Source organism: Tachysurus fulvidraco, chromosome 8, assembly GCF_022655615.1.
Source record: "Tachysurus fulvidraco isolate hzauxx_2018 chromosome 8, HZAU_PFXX_2.0, whole genome shotgun sequence".
Lineage (NCBI taxonomy): Eukaryota > Metazoa > Chordata > Actinopteri > Siluriformes > Bagridae > Tachysurus > Tachysurus fulvidraco.
This window is the reverse complement of record NC_062525.1, coordinates 7647315-7664408: the sequence shown is the minus strand read 5'-3', so window position 1 is coordinate 7664408 and position 17094 is coordinate 7647315. Positions and strand designations below refer to the sequence as shown.

Genomic DNA, 17094 nt, shown 5'->3' with positions numbered 1-17094 from the left:
TGACGTACAGTGTGACGCTTTACACACAGTGTGACGTACAGTGTGACGCTTTACACACAGTGTGACGTACAGTGTGACGCTTTACACACAGTGTGACGTACAGTGTGACGCTTTACACACAGGGTGACGTACAGTGTGACGCTTTACACACAGGGTGACGTACAGTGTGACGCTTTACACACAGGGTGACGTACAGTGTGACGCTTTACACACAGGGTGACATACAGTGTGACGCTTTACACACAGTGTGACGTACAGTGTGACGCTTTACACACAGTGTGACGTACAGTGTGACGCTTTACACACAGTGTGACGTACAGTGTGACGCTTTACACACAGTGTGACGTACAGTGTGACGCTTTACACACAGTGTGACGTACAGTGTGACGCTTTACACACAGTGTGACGTACAGTGTGACGCTTTACACACAGTGTGACGTACAGTGTGACGCTTTACACACAGGGTGACGTACAGTGTGACGCTTTACACACAGGGTGACGTACAGTGTGACGCTTTACACACAGTGTGACGTACAGTGTGACGCTTTACACACAGGGTGACGTACAGTGTGACGCTTTACACACAGGGTGACGTACAGTGTGACGCTTTACACACAGGGTGACATACAGTGTGACGCTTTACACACAGGGTGACATACAGTGTGACGCTTTACACACAGGCTGACGTACAGTGTGACGCTTTACACACAGGGTGACGTACAGTGTGACGCTTTACACACAAGGTGACGTACAGTGTGACGCTTTACACACAGTGTGACGTACAGTGTGACGCTTTACACACAGGGTGACGTACAGTGTGACGCTTTACACACAGTGTGACGTACAGTGTGCCGCTTTACACACAGTGTGACGTACAGTGTGCCGCTTTACACACAGTGTGACGTACAGTGTGCCGCTTTACACACAGTGTGACGTACAGTGTGCCGCTTTACACACAGTGTGACGTACAGTGTGACGCTTTACACACAGTGTGACATACAGTGTAATGCTTTACACACAGTGTGACGTACAGTGTGACGCTTTACACACAGTGTGACGTACAGTGTAATGCTTTACACACAGTGTGACGCTTTACACACAGTGTGACGTACAGTGTGACGCTTTACACACAGGGTGACGTACAGTGTGACGCTTTACACACAGTGTGACGTACAGTGTGACGCTTTACACACAGGGTGACGTACAGTGTGACGCTTTACACACAGTGTGACGTACAGTGTGACGCTTTACACACAGTGTGACGTACAGTGTGACGCTTTACACACAGTGTGACGTACAGTGTGACGCTTTACACACAGTGTGACGTACAGTGTGACGCTTTACACACAGTGTGACGTACAGTGTGACGCTTTACACACAGTGTGACGTACAGTGTGACGCTTTACACACAGTGTGACGTACAGTGTAATGCTTTACACACAGTGTGACGTACAGTGTGACGCTTTACACACAGTGTGACGTACAGTGTAATGCTTTACACACAGTGTGACGTACAGTGTGACGCTTTACACACAGTGTGACGTACAGTGTAATGCTTTACACACAGTGTGACGTACAGTGTGACGCTTTACACATAGCGTCGTGAAAAGCATTACACTGCACGGAGTAGCAGTACTTTTAAATTAAAAAAAAAATACTCTTGCCAGAAAAAAAGTAAAACCTCAAACGAATTAAAGACCTGGTGTAATACTGCCTTTTTAGAACTATACAAAACAACTGCTTAGGATAAGATCAGGGAGGCAGAATTTCACTTCTTGCTCCATTCCTTATGCCCGTTAGCACAGATAAGGATTAACCATCACTACACAAATTCTACACACCTTCATGAAGTAAAGCAAGTTTTAAAGCGAGTGTCTGCATCACAACTTGACAAAATCTAATTAGAGCCATTTGTTTGTATATCCAAATTGGTTGTTATAGTAACCGAACAGGTAGGAGTATGCTAAGTAGTGCAGATAACAGTGTGCTTAGGGCAATGACCAGTCAGAATTCTGAATGTATTGAGCACAGAAAGCAGTGATGATAAATGAATACCGGGGTACCGGTATCTTTAGTGTTTCAGTCGACACTACAGTACGGCGAGCCAGGGATTCCTTCGCAAAATGTCTGATGTGTCGAAGCTTTGTGCACCTAATGATGCACTGACTTGTATCCAGAAATCCAATTTTGCCTAATTCAATGCATATAAATGCGATTTGAAGTGTACTGCCTAACTGCATATGAGGTGATGAGGCTTTTGAATAATAATCGAATATTCTATGCTTTACATTTGAGTACGCACAGTTATTATGAGATATTAAATGCCAGCTTTCAGCAGGAAAGGTTACAATTTATTTTTTTTATAAAATAACAGCCAGCAGGACACTGATAAAACACGGTTTCATTTGTGTCGGCTCAAACCGGGCAAAAAAAAAAAAAAACCGCCAGACAATTCTGGTTCTAAAATCATTTGTGTTATTAAATTGGATTGTTCGATGTGTTAAGACTTTCTTTAAGTTTGGACAATACTAATATCTTTCTATGTGATATGCAGTAGATATGAAGACTTTTCCTAATGCATTTGTAATCGAATCACTGAGCCGGGAACGCACTGATCCTCACAATGCTTACCATTTCTGACTTAATGGAAATGATAAAGGCCATAATGGAAATGATAAAGGACGGGTTAAGCGGCTATTAATCTTTGCTGTTTATTTGAACTGTAGTACTGCGGTTATGAACTGACCCTTTGGAAACTTCGTGTGAAGTGGAACTCGCACTGCATCATATCGAAGAAGATGGGGATAGTTGCTTTGCGTAGCTCAATCTCTGGCACAAGAGTCATCTCCAGAATTGGTCCCACCATCTCGGGTATGAACTTGATCTTGTGTGGACCTGGTAACATGGCATAGGAGACAGAGCAAATGTTAAAAATACTAAAAGGAAAAAAACAACAACAACAACAAAAAAAAACCCACTCACATGGAAAGATGAAACGGCTGCCACGTTGCGGGTGATTAATAAAAATATATGTGAAAAAATAAATAAATAAGGAGAACACTAAGCTGCTGAAAGTCAAATGTTCCACAATGTTCTAAGCAATGTATTTAGAAAACTCAGATCATCCTTTCTAACACTACATACATCACCCCGAGTGCTGTCTGTATTTAACTTCATAAAATTCAAGAATCTTTATCCGGGTCTTTGATTAAGAATGTTTTATGGTTTCTCTTGTCGAGTTGCAAAAACACTGACATTCTTTCAGTTTATAGCATCTTGTACATCTCATCGCTGTCAGACAACAGCCGAGACGTGTTCTACTTGTGTCATGTCTTCAGCACACAGAGCGATTATTTACATCGAGATAATAAATACGGGCAATTGAGGGGAACAAGAAAGACCCACATCTGTAACCCCTGATTAGAACATACATACATAGATACACACACTCAGAAACACACACAGAGAGAGAGAGAGAGAGAGAGAGAGAGAGAGAGAGAGAGAGAGAGAGAGAGAGAGAGAGACTGAGACTCAGAAAGGGAGAGTGAGAGAAAAAGAGACGAGGAGAAAGAGTGAGAGGGTACGAGTGTGAGGGAAAGGGGGAGAGTGACCCTCAGAAAGGAAGAGTGAGAGAAAGGGAGAGAGAGAGTGAGAGAGAGAGGGGGTGTGAGAGAGAGTGTGAGGGAAAGGGGGAGAGAGACTCTCAGAAAGTGAGAGAGAGAGAGAGAGAGAGAGAGAGAGAGAGAGAGAGAGAGGGAGAAAAGGGGGGGGAAAGAAGGGATGAGAGAGAAGGGGGGAGAGAGAAGGGGAAAGAGAGAGAGGGAGAGAGAAGGAAACCGAGAGAGAAGGGGGGAGAGAAGGCAAGAGAGGGGGAAAGAGAAGGCAAGAGAGAGAGAGAGAGAGCAAGAGAGAGAAGGGGAAGAGAAGGATATACAGAGAGAGACAGAGAGAGAGACAGAGAGAGAGAGAGAGAGACAGAGAGAGAGTGAGAGAGAGAGTGCGAGAGACAGATAGCAGGAGAGCCCGAGAGAGTAAAAGAGAGAGAGACAGAGAGAGACAGAGACAAACACACAAAACCTAAAGACAGAGGTGGAAACGAGACGTGGGATTTCCTTTAGAAATGAGCTGGAAATAGAGAGCTCAAAATGTTCTCAGCTCTGAATATGATTAGCGATCATTCCCCTTCTCCAATTAGCACCTATATATATAAACTATTCACAGTGTTCCTCTGAGCATAAGCCTGTGGCTAATCAGCTGATTTAGATACAAAAAATAAACCTGCAAGTTCAAAGCTTTCTGATTTATACAGTAGGCCCACTTTTATTGCCTCAGAAGAGGATTGGATTTTATTTTAAGCCTTTTTTTTTTTAAGACATTGTCGGTTTGATGTAAGAACCTCAATTATCACTCTGAAGTACATTTAAATCAACACTGTTACTGATCTATACGTTTATCTATTAAGCTAATATGAACCTCTGTAAAACCATCATCTTTATTCGGTGTTATCTGTAGAGTCCTTTATAAGCAATGAGAGCAAGAGAAATGCCTGAAGAAGTAAAACCTCTGATCAGGCTTCATGTACATGACCTTCAGCTTGAAAATAACACAGTGAACTGTCATAACAGATAACACGGATCTAAGATGACATCTAAGGTCTTGCCGCAGACTCTGCTCTGTTTTAAGTAGATTTTGCATGGAAACACTCACCCAGGTTGTACCACATGTCCCGGATCTCAAAGCCAATCTGGCGCCTCATGTCCTGATACCTGGAAAACATACAGAAGCATTTTAAGCTTCACACAGCAGACACTTTGCTTTGTCATCCTTGAACAAGGCTTCTCTCATCCAGGGAGCTGAGACAGGCAAAGAGACTAAATGATTTCTCTGCCTCAGAAGATCGCATGCTCTTCAAACCCAAAGGGCCTCAGGTGGCATGGTGCAAATGAAATAACACATTACAGAATTAATGGTCAAAAGAACATACCAATAACACACACACACAAAACACCATTGGTACAATGAGTTCATGCATCTGTGAATAATATAGAAAAGGAAAATGAACAGGTCAGAAGGAAAAAAAAAAATCACTCCACAAGGCTTGCTGTTTTGGAGATGCTTTGACCCAGCTGCCTGGCCCTCACTATCTGGCCCTTGTCAAAGTTGCTCAGGTCCTTCAACAAGCCACTTCACATGCTGTCAGGACTTTTCCTTGGACATTCTCTGCCTGAACATTAGGGGGCGCTCCGGCAGTGTGTTTTTGGTCACGTGTCCCGTCAAACTCACCTAGTTGTATTTGGACTTTTTAATCATGTGTATTTATTTCCTTCGCGTGTAGTTTCGGAGTCCTCGTCCTTTGTGTTTCGGTTCTTGTTTCTAGTGATTGTGTATTTATTTTCCCTGTCTGTCCCTCTGTAAATTAATCTTTTTTTTAATTTGTTTTCCCTGTGTTTGGCTCTGCTTTTAGCCCACCTCTTTACAGGTGCCACCGTAATGAGATATTACCCTGTATATATCAATGTACATACATATAAAAAATGGGAATTAATGGCCCTGCATTTAAATTGGAGTTAAATGGGACTTCATACCTCATATGCTGCACATCAGTAAACTCATTAATACATTTTTTTGCATTGGTGTTGCTTAAAACTAATTCTTAAAAAAATTTGCAGCACATGGAATTTAAAACTAAAGTGTTAAACGAGCTCAAACAAATCCTATTACAGTATTTAGACCTTTTCTCAAAAAGGCAACGTCATACTGGGTCAAGTGGCAAGTTCATTAAAGAGTTACAGCTTTAACACGGCTGTTAAATGGATCTGACCAATTAATTAATTCATTCATTCATTTTCTACCGCTTATCCAAACTACCTCGGGTCACGGGGAGCCTGTGCCTATCTCAGGCGTCATTGGGCATCAAGGCAGGATACACCCTGGACGGAGTGCCAACCCATTGTAGGGCACACACACACACACACACACACACACTCTCATTCACTCACACAAACACACACTACTGCAGACCTGCCAACCTTAGAAACATTTTTTTGAGTAGCAACTTACTGCATAGACGCGGCGCAAGGTCAGGCACATTTGCTGGTCAGTGTTTGATTAAGTTCACAAGCTCATTCATCACAAATTGTTACTATATTTTTCCTATATAAATACTGGCAAATAATGTAAAATTTGATCTGTGCGTAAAACTTAAACTTGAGGCACAACACCGCCTGTGGTTAGGCAGGCTTATTAAAATGGATGCAATTCACATTACTGGCCATTTACCTTTGAAACGTTAAGTCCTAACTTGTAAAAAACAGTCACTGTAAGAAGAATTGAAGACGGACAGAGACAGATCAAAACCACATTCGTTTTGACGGCTCTCCGCGCTATAACGGGCGCTATAATTGGTCGAACTAGTATTTTCTCAGGGTGCTGCCCAATGCGGTTACACCCATAGGCGCATTGCCTGGTGCGCAAATGCACAGACAGTTGTACTCAAAGGCACAATGCGTATTTTGAAGTGACAAATCGTAGTAGCGTACTTTGATGTCTAAATGCGTATCTGCTACACAAAATGCGTAAAGGTTGGCAGGTCTGCTACTGAGAAAACCTGCCCTCATCTTCTGGACTTGATCAGCGACATCGTGGCACTGGTCTGGGTTCTAATTACAAACAACTCTCGCATGTTTTTCAGCAGCAGATTTTTTTTTTTAATCACTGTGTACAAATTATGTCCATTTGGGAGGACAGTCTTGACTTAACCGTTAACAAGGCACTAATTAAACATTCAATGTCTGTTACTGTAGAAAACACTACAAGCAAAAATCCTGCTACTGAACAAATTCTATCTGCATGATCACACACCTAATCCCACTCAATTTCCTCGTTCTGGTTAAAGTAACAGATGAAAATGTAGATCATAATTGGATACATCTGACAAGAGATGCCCCTGTGTGGGAAGCATGGCAACTGATGATGTCTAGATATAGTAATTTAATATGTTCTTTCAGGCAAAAGCATATCATCCTTGCATAAAATATCTGTGAACGACGTTCAATAAGCGACGAAGGACTGGCAAAAGTGTAATTTATACAGATGGATAAGAAGATAGTATTTGAAAGGGAGCTTTCACGTCCACCTTGTTTCATTTATGTTTTTTTTTTTAACAGACGTGAACACTCCACCCATATGTGCTCACAGATAATTACCAAAAAAAATTAACCCAAGAGAGATGAAGGCATAAAGAGAGATGCCCCCCCCGCGAGCTATCTCAGAATCGGCTTAACCCTGAATCACCACAGCTACACCCACATAAGGGATCTGACACTAGATCAACACTCTTGCTCCAAAACACTCAATAAATCCGAGCCAGGCTTGCACTCTTGTTAATATCCTCTCATCACCACACCGTCACGTAGTGACATTTCAGAGGACCTGAGGCACTCTCTTGAATTTGCATCCACCATTGATTGCTTTGCCAATAAGCTCGCAAAGTGGCATAATTTATGGCGACAAGGACAGGAGATATCAAGGCCTTATTAACACAAAAGTGGACAGCAGCTCGAGCGTGATCTGAGCCTAGGTCTCCTTGAGCTCCTTGGAAACTGCATGTGTGAAAGACAACGCTACATGGGTCTGCAAAAATGGCCACCTTTCTTCCAAGTCCACAATGGGATAAATGTTCTTAAGAGTTAAGGCTTATAATATTCGTTTGTGTTTGTAGAAAGTCATTGGTTTCTGAACCTTTGGACAATCAAAGAGGAGATGGCAATGTACATGTGGTCTTTGAGGACAACAACCTCTTAATCAATATCCGATTTTCGGACTGTATATGAATGTAGAAACACTCCAGTGTCACCCAAATGAGGACGAGGTTCCCTTTCGAGTCTGATTCCTCTTATGTTTTCTGCCTCTTCCACTTAAGGGAGTTTTTCCTGGTCTAATATATAAAGCCTAATATTAATCTTGAACTATTGTATAATTTAAATCTTTGTATAGTAAACTTTTTGAATCATATTTCTTATGATCTGTAAAGCTGCTTTGAGACAATGTCCATTGTTAAAAAGCGCTATAAATATTAAAGCAGTTCATTAATAGCAGATTACATGCTGTAATAAAAACACTGTGCTAGTCATTAAAACACAGCCAAAGGTGTGTCTACATGCTATATACCTAAATACTACATTTACATTTACATTTACAGCATTTGGCAGACGCCCTTATCCAGAGCGACGTACATAAGTGCTTAAATCTCTAACACTGAATACATTAATGCTGGTTCACTAGGTTACATACTTAAGATACCATGAGTTTAAAACATTTGTTCAAAGTTACAATGAAAAAGTGTCAAAGGTGTTTTTTTTTTTTTTTTTTTTTTTAAATGCAAAAGATAAGGAAAGAAGTGCTAGTTGAAGTGCTTCCTGAATAAATAGGTCTTCAACCGCCGCTTGAAAATAGCCAGTGACTCGGCTGTCCGGACCTCTATGGGAAGTTCATTCCACCACCTTGGTGCCAGTACAGAGAAGAGTCTTGTAGTATACTTGCCTCTTACCCTGAGAGATGGTGGAACCAGTCGAGCAGTGCTGGTAGAAATACTATACAGTGATACCTCGAGATACGAGTGCATTGACATACAAATTTTTTGATACGAGCTGTGATTCGACCAAATTTTTGCCTTGAGGTACAAACTAATTTTTGAGATACGAGCATCCTAGCCGCTGCCGCTGAAACAAAGATCCCCAACAACCAAGTGTGCTCTGTTTCCCCCGCCTCAGCTTCCCACGTCTCACTCGGTTAAAGCCGCCTTTCCACTGCACACGACGGCCGATAAACTGTAAGTCATTCATTTCCTACGAAGAGTCGCAAAGGCGCTGTGTGAGGTGCCGACCATCTGCGGCTCCGTAACTTGAGCGTTGGATCCGGTAAAAAATTTTAACTTGCGCGACTACACGGCATCCGATATGCCGACCGGACAGGTTTTTATTAAAACAACCGGCAGATATTAGTGAGAAAAGGGTGACAAAAAAGGCTAAAACAAGTGAAGAGAAAAGCGATGAAGAAAATTAAGCAAAATTAATGTAAAGAAAACAAATTGTAGCAATTAAGTTCAGTTAAATTAAGAGAATTTCAGTTAAGTTCGTTAATTTTAGTGAAGTTTAGTTAAGTTCCATCTAAGTGTAAAGTAGCATTAAGAGTGTACAGTAGCGAGTAAGTGAACGAAAGTGAAAGTGTAATTCCTCCTAACTCCTCAACCTCCGTGCGCATCTTCCGTAAAGTAAAACCAGTTTATTTTTTTAACCTTCTATTTTATTACTGTATGTTTTTATACAATATTTGTCATGTATAAATACAGGTACTGAACATTTTTCATATTCAAAACACACAAAACAACTGGAGTGGAATTTTGTGAGCTGGAGCGGATTAATGGGATTTCAATTCATTTAAATGGGGAAAATTGCTTTGAGATACGAGCAAGGACACGGAACGAATTAAGCTCGTATCTCGAGGTATTACTGTATTACAAAGACCCACTTTTAGATACATAAGGTTTTTGCTGCCATTAAAAACAAACCGCTTACTACAAAAATGCATCGTAAGATAAATGTGATGTCGACAAAATATTCAAAAATAGAGAGAGTCGGTTGTGAGTCAGCAGAGTCGATTCATTTGATCTCAAATGCTTTCCCATCACGTTCACATCTTATCGCAGAGTAATGCTGAAAATAGCCAGGAAGATTATGTCAATGCTTTGTAAATGATATAGCTAGCAGATGGTTATTTTATGAGCTGACTAGCAGAGATAAGCACCACATCAAGTCCTTTTCTGTAACAGAATAATCAAATGAGACAGATGTTCATCGGCTACTCTGTGACTAACGAGTGACATTTCAGGTCTGTTAGATGGAGTGTTCTTCGTGGTCTTTCAACTCATATCCTTTAACCTTTAGAATAACCGGAAGTTCATTTCTAAATATTTCATAATATTCAGCGTTAAATTAAGAATGAGCAAAATCCAGTATTTAAATGTACGAAAAGATAATTCCCATTTATATTTATTTTGAATCTCTGTAAAATTATTCTCCCTCATGTAAAAAACAAACAAACAAACAAACAAAAAAAACTCCTATCATTAAAAATGCTTTTTGGTTCATTCGAACAGGCAACAAAATCTTTGTTGTGCTCCCTTTGCTTTATGGACTAAAGTAATGGCACAGAACAAAACAAAACAAATTAAATAAAATGGCTTTTTTATATTTTGCTAAAGAAACCAAAACTACAGCTAACCCTTCTCTCTCTGATACATTCCTGTCTCTTTCGCCATCGACATCTTTGTGCAATGTGACACGTGCAAATATGAAGCTGTAACAACCTGGAGCTTCTTGACTCCCTTCTAAACAGCACGTCTTCTTTCAGTTGTTCCCTGTTCGGGGTCGACACAGCGGATCATGTGGTCTGCATATTAGATTTGGCACAAGTTTTATGTTGGATGTCCTTCCTGAATCAACCCTCCCATTTTTATCCGGGCTTGGAACCAGCACTGAGAGTTAACTATTCAGCGACTGGGTTAGTGCCATGGGCCGCAGCAACGAGAGTGAGGGTTCCTGACGCTGGACTACCAGGAGGCCACAAAGCACAATAATATTCAGAGCCAAAAAAGCATAGAGAAAGAGAAAAACTGTTTGAGCAGGCCATCCACCATGACCAGAGTAAAACAGGCAAACAGAGGGTGATAAGTGAAAAAGGAGAACGCATCCCGGACAGGAATATTGGGGGGAAAGTAGCATTTCTCATTGACACAGCCCTGAGTACCTTCTCACAGGGATGTCAAATTAAATCCCAGCACCGCTTTCGAGTCATCTGCTCTCAACTGTATAATTGCTTCAACTGCAAATCGCAGCATCCAAATGAGTACATTTTGATGAGTAAAAAAGAAAAGAAAAGAAAACAAAAAAACACGTTGTGAGTTTGTTTGGTGGGAATCTAGTGTCAATGTTGTGTGTCTAAGAGAGAGACACTGAAATTTAATTACGCTTATCAGAATCACAGGCAAATGGTTGCCTGTCTGGCGGAAATATTAGCCTTGCAATATATTTATTTGCACTGAGAGAAGCTCTGCCTATCGTCAGCGTAGTCAGCGAGATCACAGGCTTAAACATAACCAGTGAAAGGAGCAATTTCTCAATTCCCAAAAGGTTTCTCTGTCACACAAGCAGAACTAACAAAAATGCCTGAGCATTCACTTTGTTGTATTGAAAGAAAATCTCTCTGCAACACCACAAGTTTGTGTGTGTGTGTGTGTGTGTGTGTGATCCTTTCCTACTCTCTACGTTAATGATCTGCTGAAACACCGAGCCGACGTGTGGACCAACGGGTCTATAAATATTTAACTGTGATCCACGTGGACCTAAGTGTGTGTGTTTAATAACTTTGGGATGAAGTTCAGTCTTTTTTGACTTAATAATCTTCTCATCAGTTCATTTGATATGTTTAAAACTGCTGTTCAGCAACAATCATGCAGTTATAAAAAGAAGTTGCCAAACTGTCACGCCTATGCAGCTTTTCTAATAAAGCAAGTATAACATTTGCATGGGTAACTTATATCCTGTAAGAAGAGAAGTCTGAATAAACTTATGTAAGTTATGGTGTTACTTTCACGAAAGTAAGTACTGCTGAAGGTGCTTATTAGAGGAGTTTGTTATCTGAATCTCAAATAATTACCATGTCCATATTATTCATTCATTCATTCATTCTCTACCGCTTATGTCTTTGGACCGGGGAGGAAACCGGAGTACCCGGAGGAAACCCCTGAGGCACGGGGAGAACATGCAAACTCCACACACACACAAGGCGGAGGCGGGATTCAAACCCCGACCCTGGAGGTGTGAGGCGAACGTGCTAACCACTGGGATGTGGTAGCTCAGTGGTTAAGGTGTTGGAACTGATCGGCAGGTCATGGGTTTGAACCCCAGGTCCACCAAGCTGCCACTGCTGGGCCCCTGAGCAAGGCCCTTAACCCTCAGTTGCTCAGTTATGTCACACTGGATAAGGGTGTCTGCCAAATGCCGTAAATGTAACCACTAAGCCACCGTGCCCCCCCCCCCCCCCGTCCATATTATTATTTTTATTATGAGTTAAAGGGATCAGATATGACCTGCTAGAGAAAATGATTCCAAGGATAAACTGGTTGAAGATTTGCAGGTGAATCCCAGCTGATAAACATTATCAAGTAAAAGAATTAAAAAAAAGATCTGAAGTATGATATGATGCTTTCTAGCTTGTGTTAGTTCCTAAAGCTTCTCCTCCAGCAATGATATGAAAAATACAGCTTTATTTAACTTCATAAATATAAGTAGCACATTAGTATACAGTGCTTTCATAAGAGAATAAAATATGACTGCTCTGTATGCAGTAAACTAACTGTCTGGGGATTCAGATGATACAAACTGCAAGGGTGGATCTCAAGTCATGGTGAGAAGTGGAGTGAGAGGACTGAGCTGCTTGCTGACGGAAGAAACGCACTCGGTACTCACTTCTGAAAGATTTTCGCTCGTTTGTCACTTGAGAAGTTCTCCAGCTGCAAAGACTCCTGGGTAAGGAAGGCCACAGCCAGGTGGAAGTAGTTATTCCACAACTGAGAAATGAAGAACGGCAAAGGAATCAATTATTTACGAAAGCGGTAGAGGAAGAGATAAAGCACACTTAGATGCAGAATTTATATTTTGAGTGTTTTCACTGAAAGACCTGAACTGCTGCAGTGTATCTGCCCTCCATTATGCTCTCTTCTTGTATTATAATCCATTTATCTGAAATTAAAACTCACCTGAAGCTCAAAGTTGGTCTGGTCCAGGAACTTCTTGTTCAGCACGGCTGCGTATTGATTGATGGCTCGCAGGAAGACTCTGAAAGATAAGAGACAGACCTCGTTTAGCTTCCGCCAACTGATCTGACACCATGCCATGAGGTGCCGATCACTGCTTCAGCTGACGAGTCTCTGCTCATTAGCCAAGCATTAATAACCCTGTCTATTCAAAAACATTGTTTTAGCTCATTTCCTGTAATTACAGCGCCTGTCTCCTAGCTAGAGGTTCATAAACACAGCTTGTTAAACACATGGGGGACGGGGAGAAAAAAAAAAAACACTGCTATCGACACTCTGTGTGAGGAAAGTGCTGTGACCTGAACCACACAAAGGTTTGCGTTGCAAAAAGAAAGAACATAAAACACAGACAATAAACTTAATCACCGGCCTTTAACTGCTACACCGGCGGAGGAACATTAGGAAACCATTAAGAGAACATTAAGACAACATTAGGAGGACTACAAATTACAGCTGGACACGAATGCTTTTTGTATAGTTTCCTAGCCACGGACATCCAGACGAAATGAAAAATAACGCATCAAACATGCTAGTGTTAAATGAAGGAAATCAGCTGCGCACAAGGTCATGTGATCCACACAGAACACAGGTCAGGATTTAAGAAAATCACTGCATGACTTCGGCATAAAATATAAATGATGTAAAATTTCAAACATCTTGGCCACGTTCATACTCCAGGTAAAAGTGGCCCAAATCTGATTTTTTTGGGGTCAAGTGACCAGGTCAGACTTCTTCAGGAGTAGTGTGAACACTCAAATCTGGCCCAGATCTGATTTTTCACTTCCATATGTGGATTTTTTCCAATGTGGCCACAGTGTGAACAACCAAGGCGGATTTGATGCGACTTTTACGTCAATCTACATCGACATTCGTCACAATTACTGTATGCGCTGGCGAAAACTTTTTTTTTTTCTTTTCTCGCCGGCGAAAACGTGACACAAACGTGACTGGTAATGTATGTGTGTGTGTGTTGAGTGTTATATAAAGTGGTTACATGAACCAGCTCATAATGCTTGCATTGAATACATCACATTATAGCATTACATGATATGTTTGCTTGCACGAGATGATACAATACTTCCTCCATAACCTCGCCAACTTTTTAGCGCAATGGTGTGCTGCGTGTGACGTCATTGTTATTGTTCGTTTGCGCATGCGGGTCAGTTCGAAACAGCAAACAGTTCACACTGGTATCTGATATAAGCCACATTTTAAAAGTTAAAGTGAATAGCCAAACAAAAAAAAAAAATCAGATCTGAGCAAAATATCCGAATTGAGCATTAAGACTTGCAGTGTGAAGGTGGCCCTTGATTCTAAACACATGAAAAACATTATTTGTGTAAATACACTACTTTAGTGTAGTGCATTGTTTGCTTGCACTGTTTGCTCACATGCACTTTAGGTGGAAAGGTCAAAAGGACAATAATGGCTTCATGACATCGACTTAAAAACAATGAGAACACTAAGCTAACTATCAGGATGTAACATCCAAAAGTTTAACACAACATAAAAATGACATTTTTAAAAAAAAAAAAGATATTAACAACAGCAACTTTTCCAAGCAACAATTTTCTCCTGGCAGAATTGCTACAGAATGTTGTGCAGTCCACATGAAATAAAAACTCTCGGATTAAAAAAAAAAAAAAAATCAAAACCTTTTCAATAATTCTTTCAAAAGTAAGCACATGACTAGAAAACAAGCATCATCAGGGCGACTTTCAGGAATCTGTGAGAAAACTGGTTTATTCCTTTTAAATGACTTATTCGCTCGCTTCAAACAACAATGAATGAGGTGTCATCTTAAAGCAGACGTCTAATCGGTTATTTGTTCAGAAAAGCGGCCATCGACGATAACTAATAAAGCACAAACGTCGACATTTGGATTTAATTAGCTTTAATCACAGCCGTCGCGGTCTCGGGGGCTTTGTGCTGTGAAAAATCATGTACGCTGTTTGATCAGAAGAGAATCGATCAAAAAAATAAATAAATACGTGTGTAAAGAACTGGAGATGTTTTGTGCTTTAGATAATGGTGTATTTATTGTATCCTTGTGTTGTGAGAGGTAGTGAGAGTGCAGAAGACAGATGTTTTGTGAAAGGTGACGCATAATGAAGCTCATACACACAGTCACAGATTAGTGTGTATGTACACTTAGTGTGTATGTACAGCTTCAGATCCTAAATAACCCTGAAACTGACAACCTGTGACAACCTTTCCTCGCTCTTAATTTAATCTGAAATTTGACAGAACACTTTTTAAGTCCTGACCTGTAACCTGAGATCAGCTAATGTGATCGTTACATGCTAAAATGACACTTAACAATCAGTTGAAAAAGATGAGCGCCGTCACGACGGCCCTTCAACCGCTCATCGCTTCTGACCCCACCGCACACCAGCACCCTTATTAAACATCTCTCTCAAAGCACTTAGAGAGCAAAGCTCTGCTACTACAACACGAGGGGGGAAATGTCACTATCTGAGGGCACATGAGGATGATCTGTGTCCCCACTATGAAGGAGCCTGTCGCTAATGCCTGTGCTCTTCGCTATAAATAAGTTCTCTCCTCCATCCGCCGTGTCATCCGTGCCGTCTGTCTTCACTGGAGCCAAATAAAAATAGTTTACAGGATTTGAGAATATTAACAGAGCAGAAAGGCTGAAAATCGGCCTGTAATTTGCCGTGAAGGCTGGAATGACAGGATTGGGATGAATACGAGATTGCTGAAAATAAACAAAGATGTGCAGTGCTGCAGTAAAAATAAATAAAGAAATAAAATGTATTTATGGTGTCAGGAAAACATCTTCTGCCTGGCTTGTGATGCAGAGATGGTAAAACGTCTGCTGTTTAGTTATTCTAACATACATCAACAGACATGCAAATATAAAATATGGTATTAATACTGGAAAAAAAAAACAGCCTCTGTGAAAATAAAAAAAGGTAAAAACAAAATTCTATAATGAAATTTACTATAATTTTATAAAGAAAAGAAGAGACACTGTATACTGTAAGTCATATCAGATGTGGTATAAATGTAAGTGTGTAGTAACTTCCTACTAATATTTATACCACATGGCATACAAGGTGTACATAAAAACATGTCCACTTATACTGTTATACAGGACACACTGAATTAGATGCTGTTATTAAGAGCGGGGGGTGGGGGGTGGTGTCCATTAGACAGAGAGACCGTGTGAGGGAGAGTCAGAGAGAGCGAGAGCAAGAGAGCGTAGAGAGAGCAGAGACAGAGAGAGTGAGAGAAGAGTCAGAGAGAGTGAGAGAGAGAAAGAGAGTAATTAAAGGCAAGAGAGAGTAGAGTCAGAGAGAGAGAGAGATCAATATGAGAGAAAGAAATAGAGAAAGTCGGAAAGAGCGAGACAGAGTCATTAGAAAGAATGAGAGAGACAGAGAGAGAGTGGTCAATATGAGAGAAAGAGATAGAAAGAGTCTGAAAGAACGAGAGAGAGTCATTAGAAAAAATGAGAGGAGAGAGAGAGAGAGAGAGAGAGAGAGAGAGAGAGAGAGTTTATCTGATCTTATAGACAGTTGACATTGCAGTTCCATCTTCATATCAATACCTGCATTATTTACAACACTTTAAAGTGTCTATGACTGATGGGAAGACTGGAATTATTATTATATATACTGTATATCATAGTGGAATACTACATATAGTATACATCATATTTATCACCTTTTTTAAGCATACTGCTGGATGTCATTAGTATTTCTAGGAGCATTCTATTAAAAGAAACACGACCTAATAAACGACAAAACATGTGACACCATCACCATCGTGCCTCCAGTCCGGTACTTCCAGGCACAAATTTAGACCCCTCGAATTCCATTAAAATGCACGAATATGCATTAAACAAGAAGAAGCTATTAAAGAAGAAACAGTTAAGACATTTGACCTTGTTGTGACCTTGTTGTGGATCGAGTGCAAGAACAAATCAGTTCACTTGTTGCTTTCAATAATAATTCCATATAAATCCTTCAAACATTCAACCACTTGCTAAGGAGAATATGAGACAGATGCAAAGATGGACTTACAGTCACAGCCCAAAAACAAGCATCACTGGGACAGGGAAAGACGAAGAAAAAAAAACACAAAGGCCAACGATCCACTTAAATATATCCACGTATGAATGCATTCACGATTACTGTATATAGCATTTTGAAGGAGAATTCGAAAATAATAAAGCAAGTTTTTTTTTGTTTTTT

At 40.6% G+C, this 17094-nt stretch overlaps 1 protein-coding gene across 2 annotated transcripts in view; it reads right to left on the bottom strand.

Annotated features, from left to right (window-relative positions):
* Positions 1 to 17094, bottom strand: part of dock1 (dedicator of cytokinesis 1) — a 261452-nt gene that overhangs the window by 43961 nt on the left and 200397 nt on the right. For both annotated transcript variants that reach the window (XM_027132789.2, XM_027132790.2), the window contains exons 30-33: positions 12818 to 12896; positions 12528 to 12628; positions 4708 to 4766; positions 2747 to 2895 (exon numbers count right to left, since the gene is read on the bottom strand). In XM_027132789.2, coding sequence (XP_026988590.1) covers positions 2747 to 2895; positions 4708 to 4766; positions 12528 to 12628; positions 12818 to 12896 — 388 coding nt within the window. The remainder of the gene's footprint in view (positions 1 to 2746; positions 2896 to 4707; positions 4767 to 12527; positions 12629 to 12817; positions 12897 to 17094) is intronic.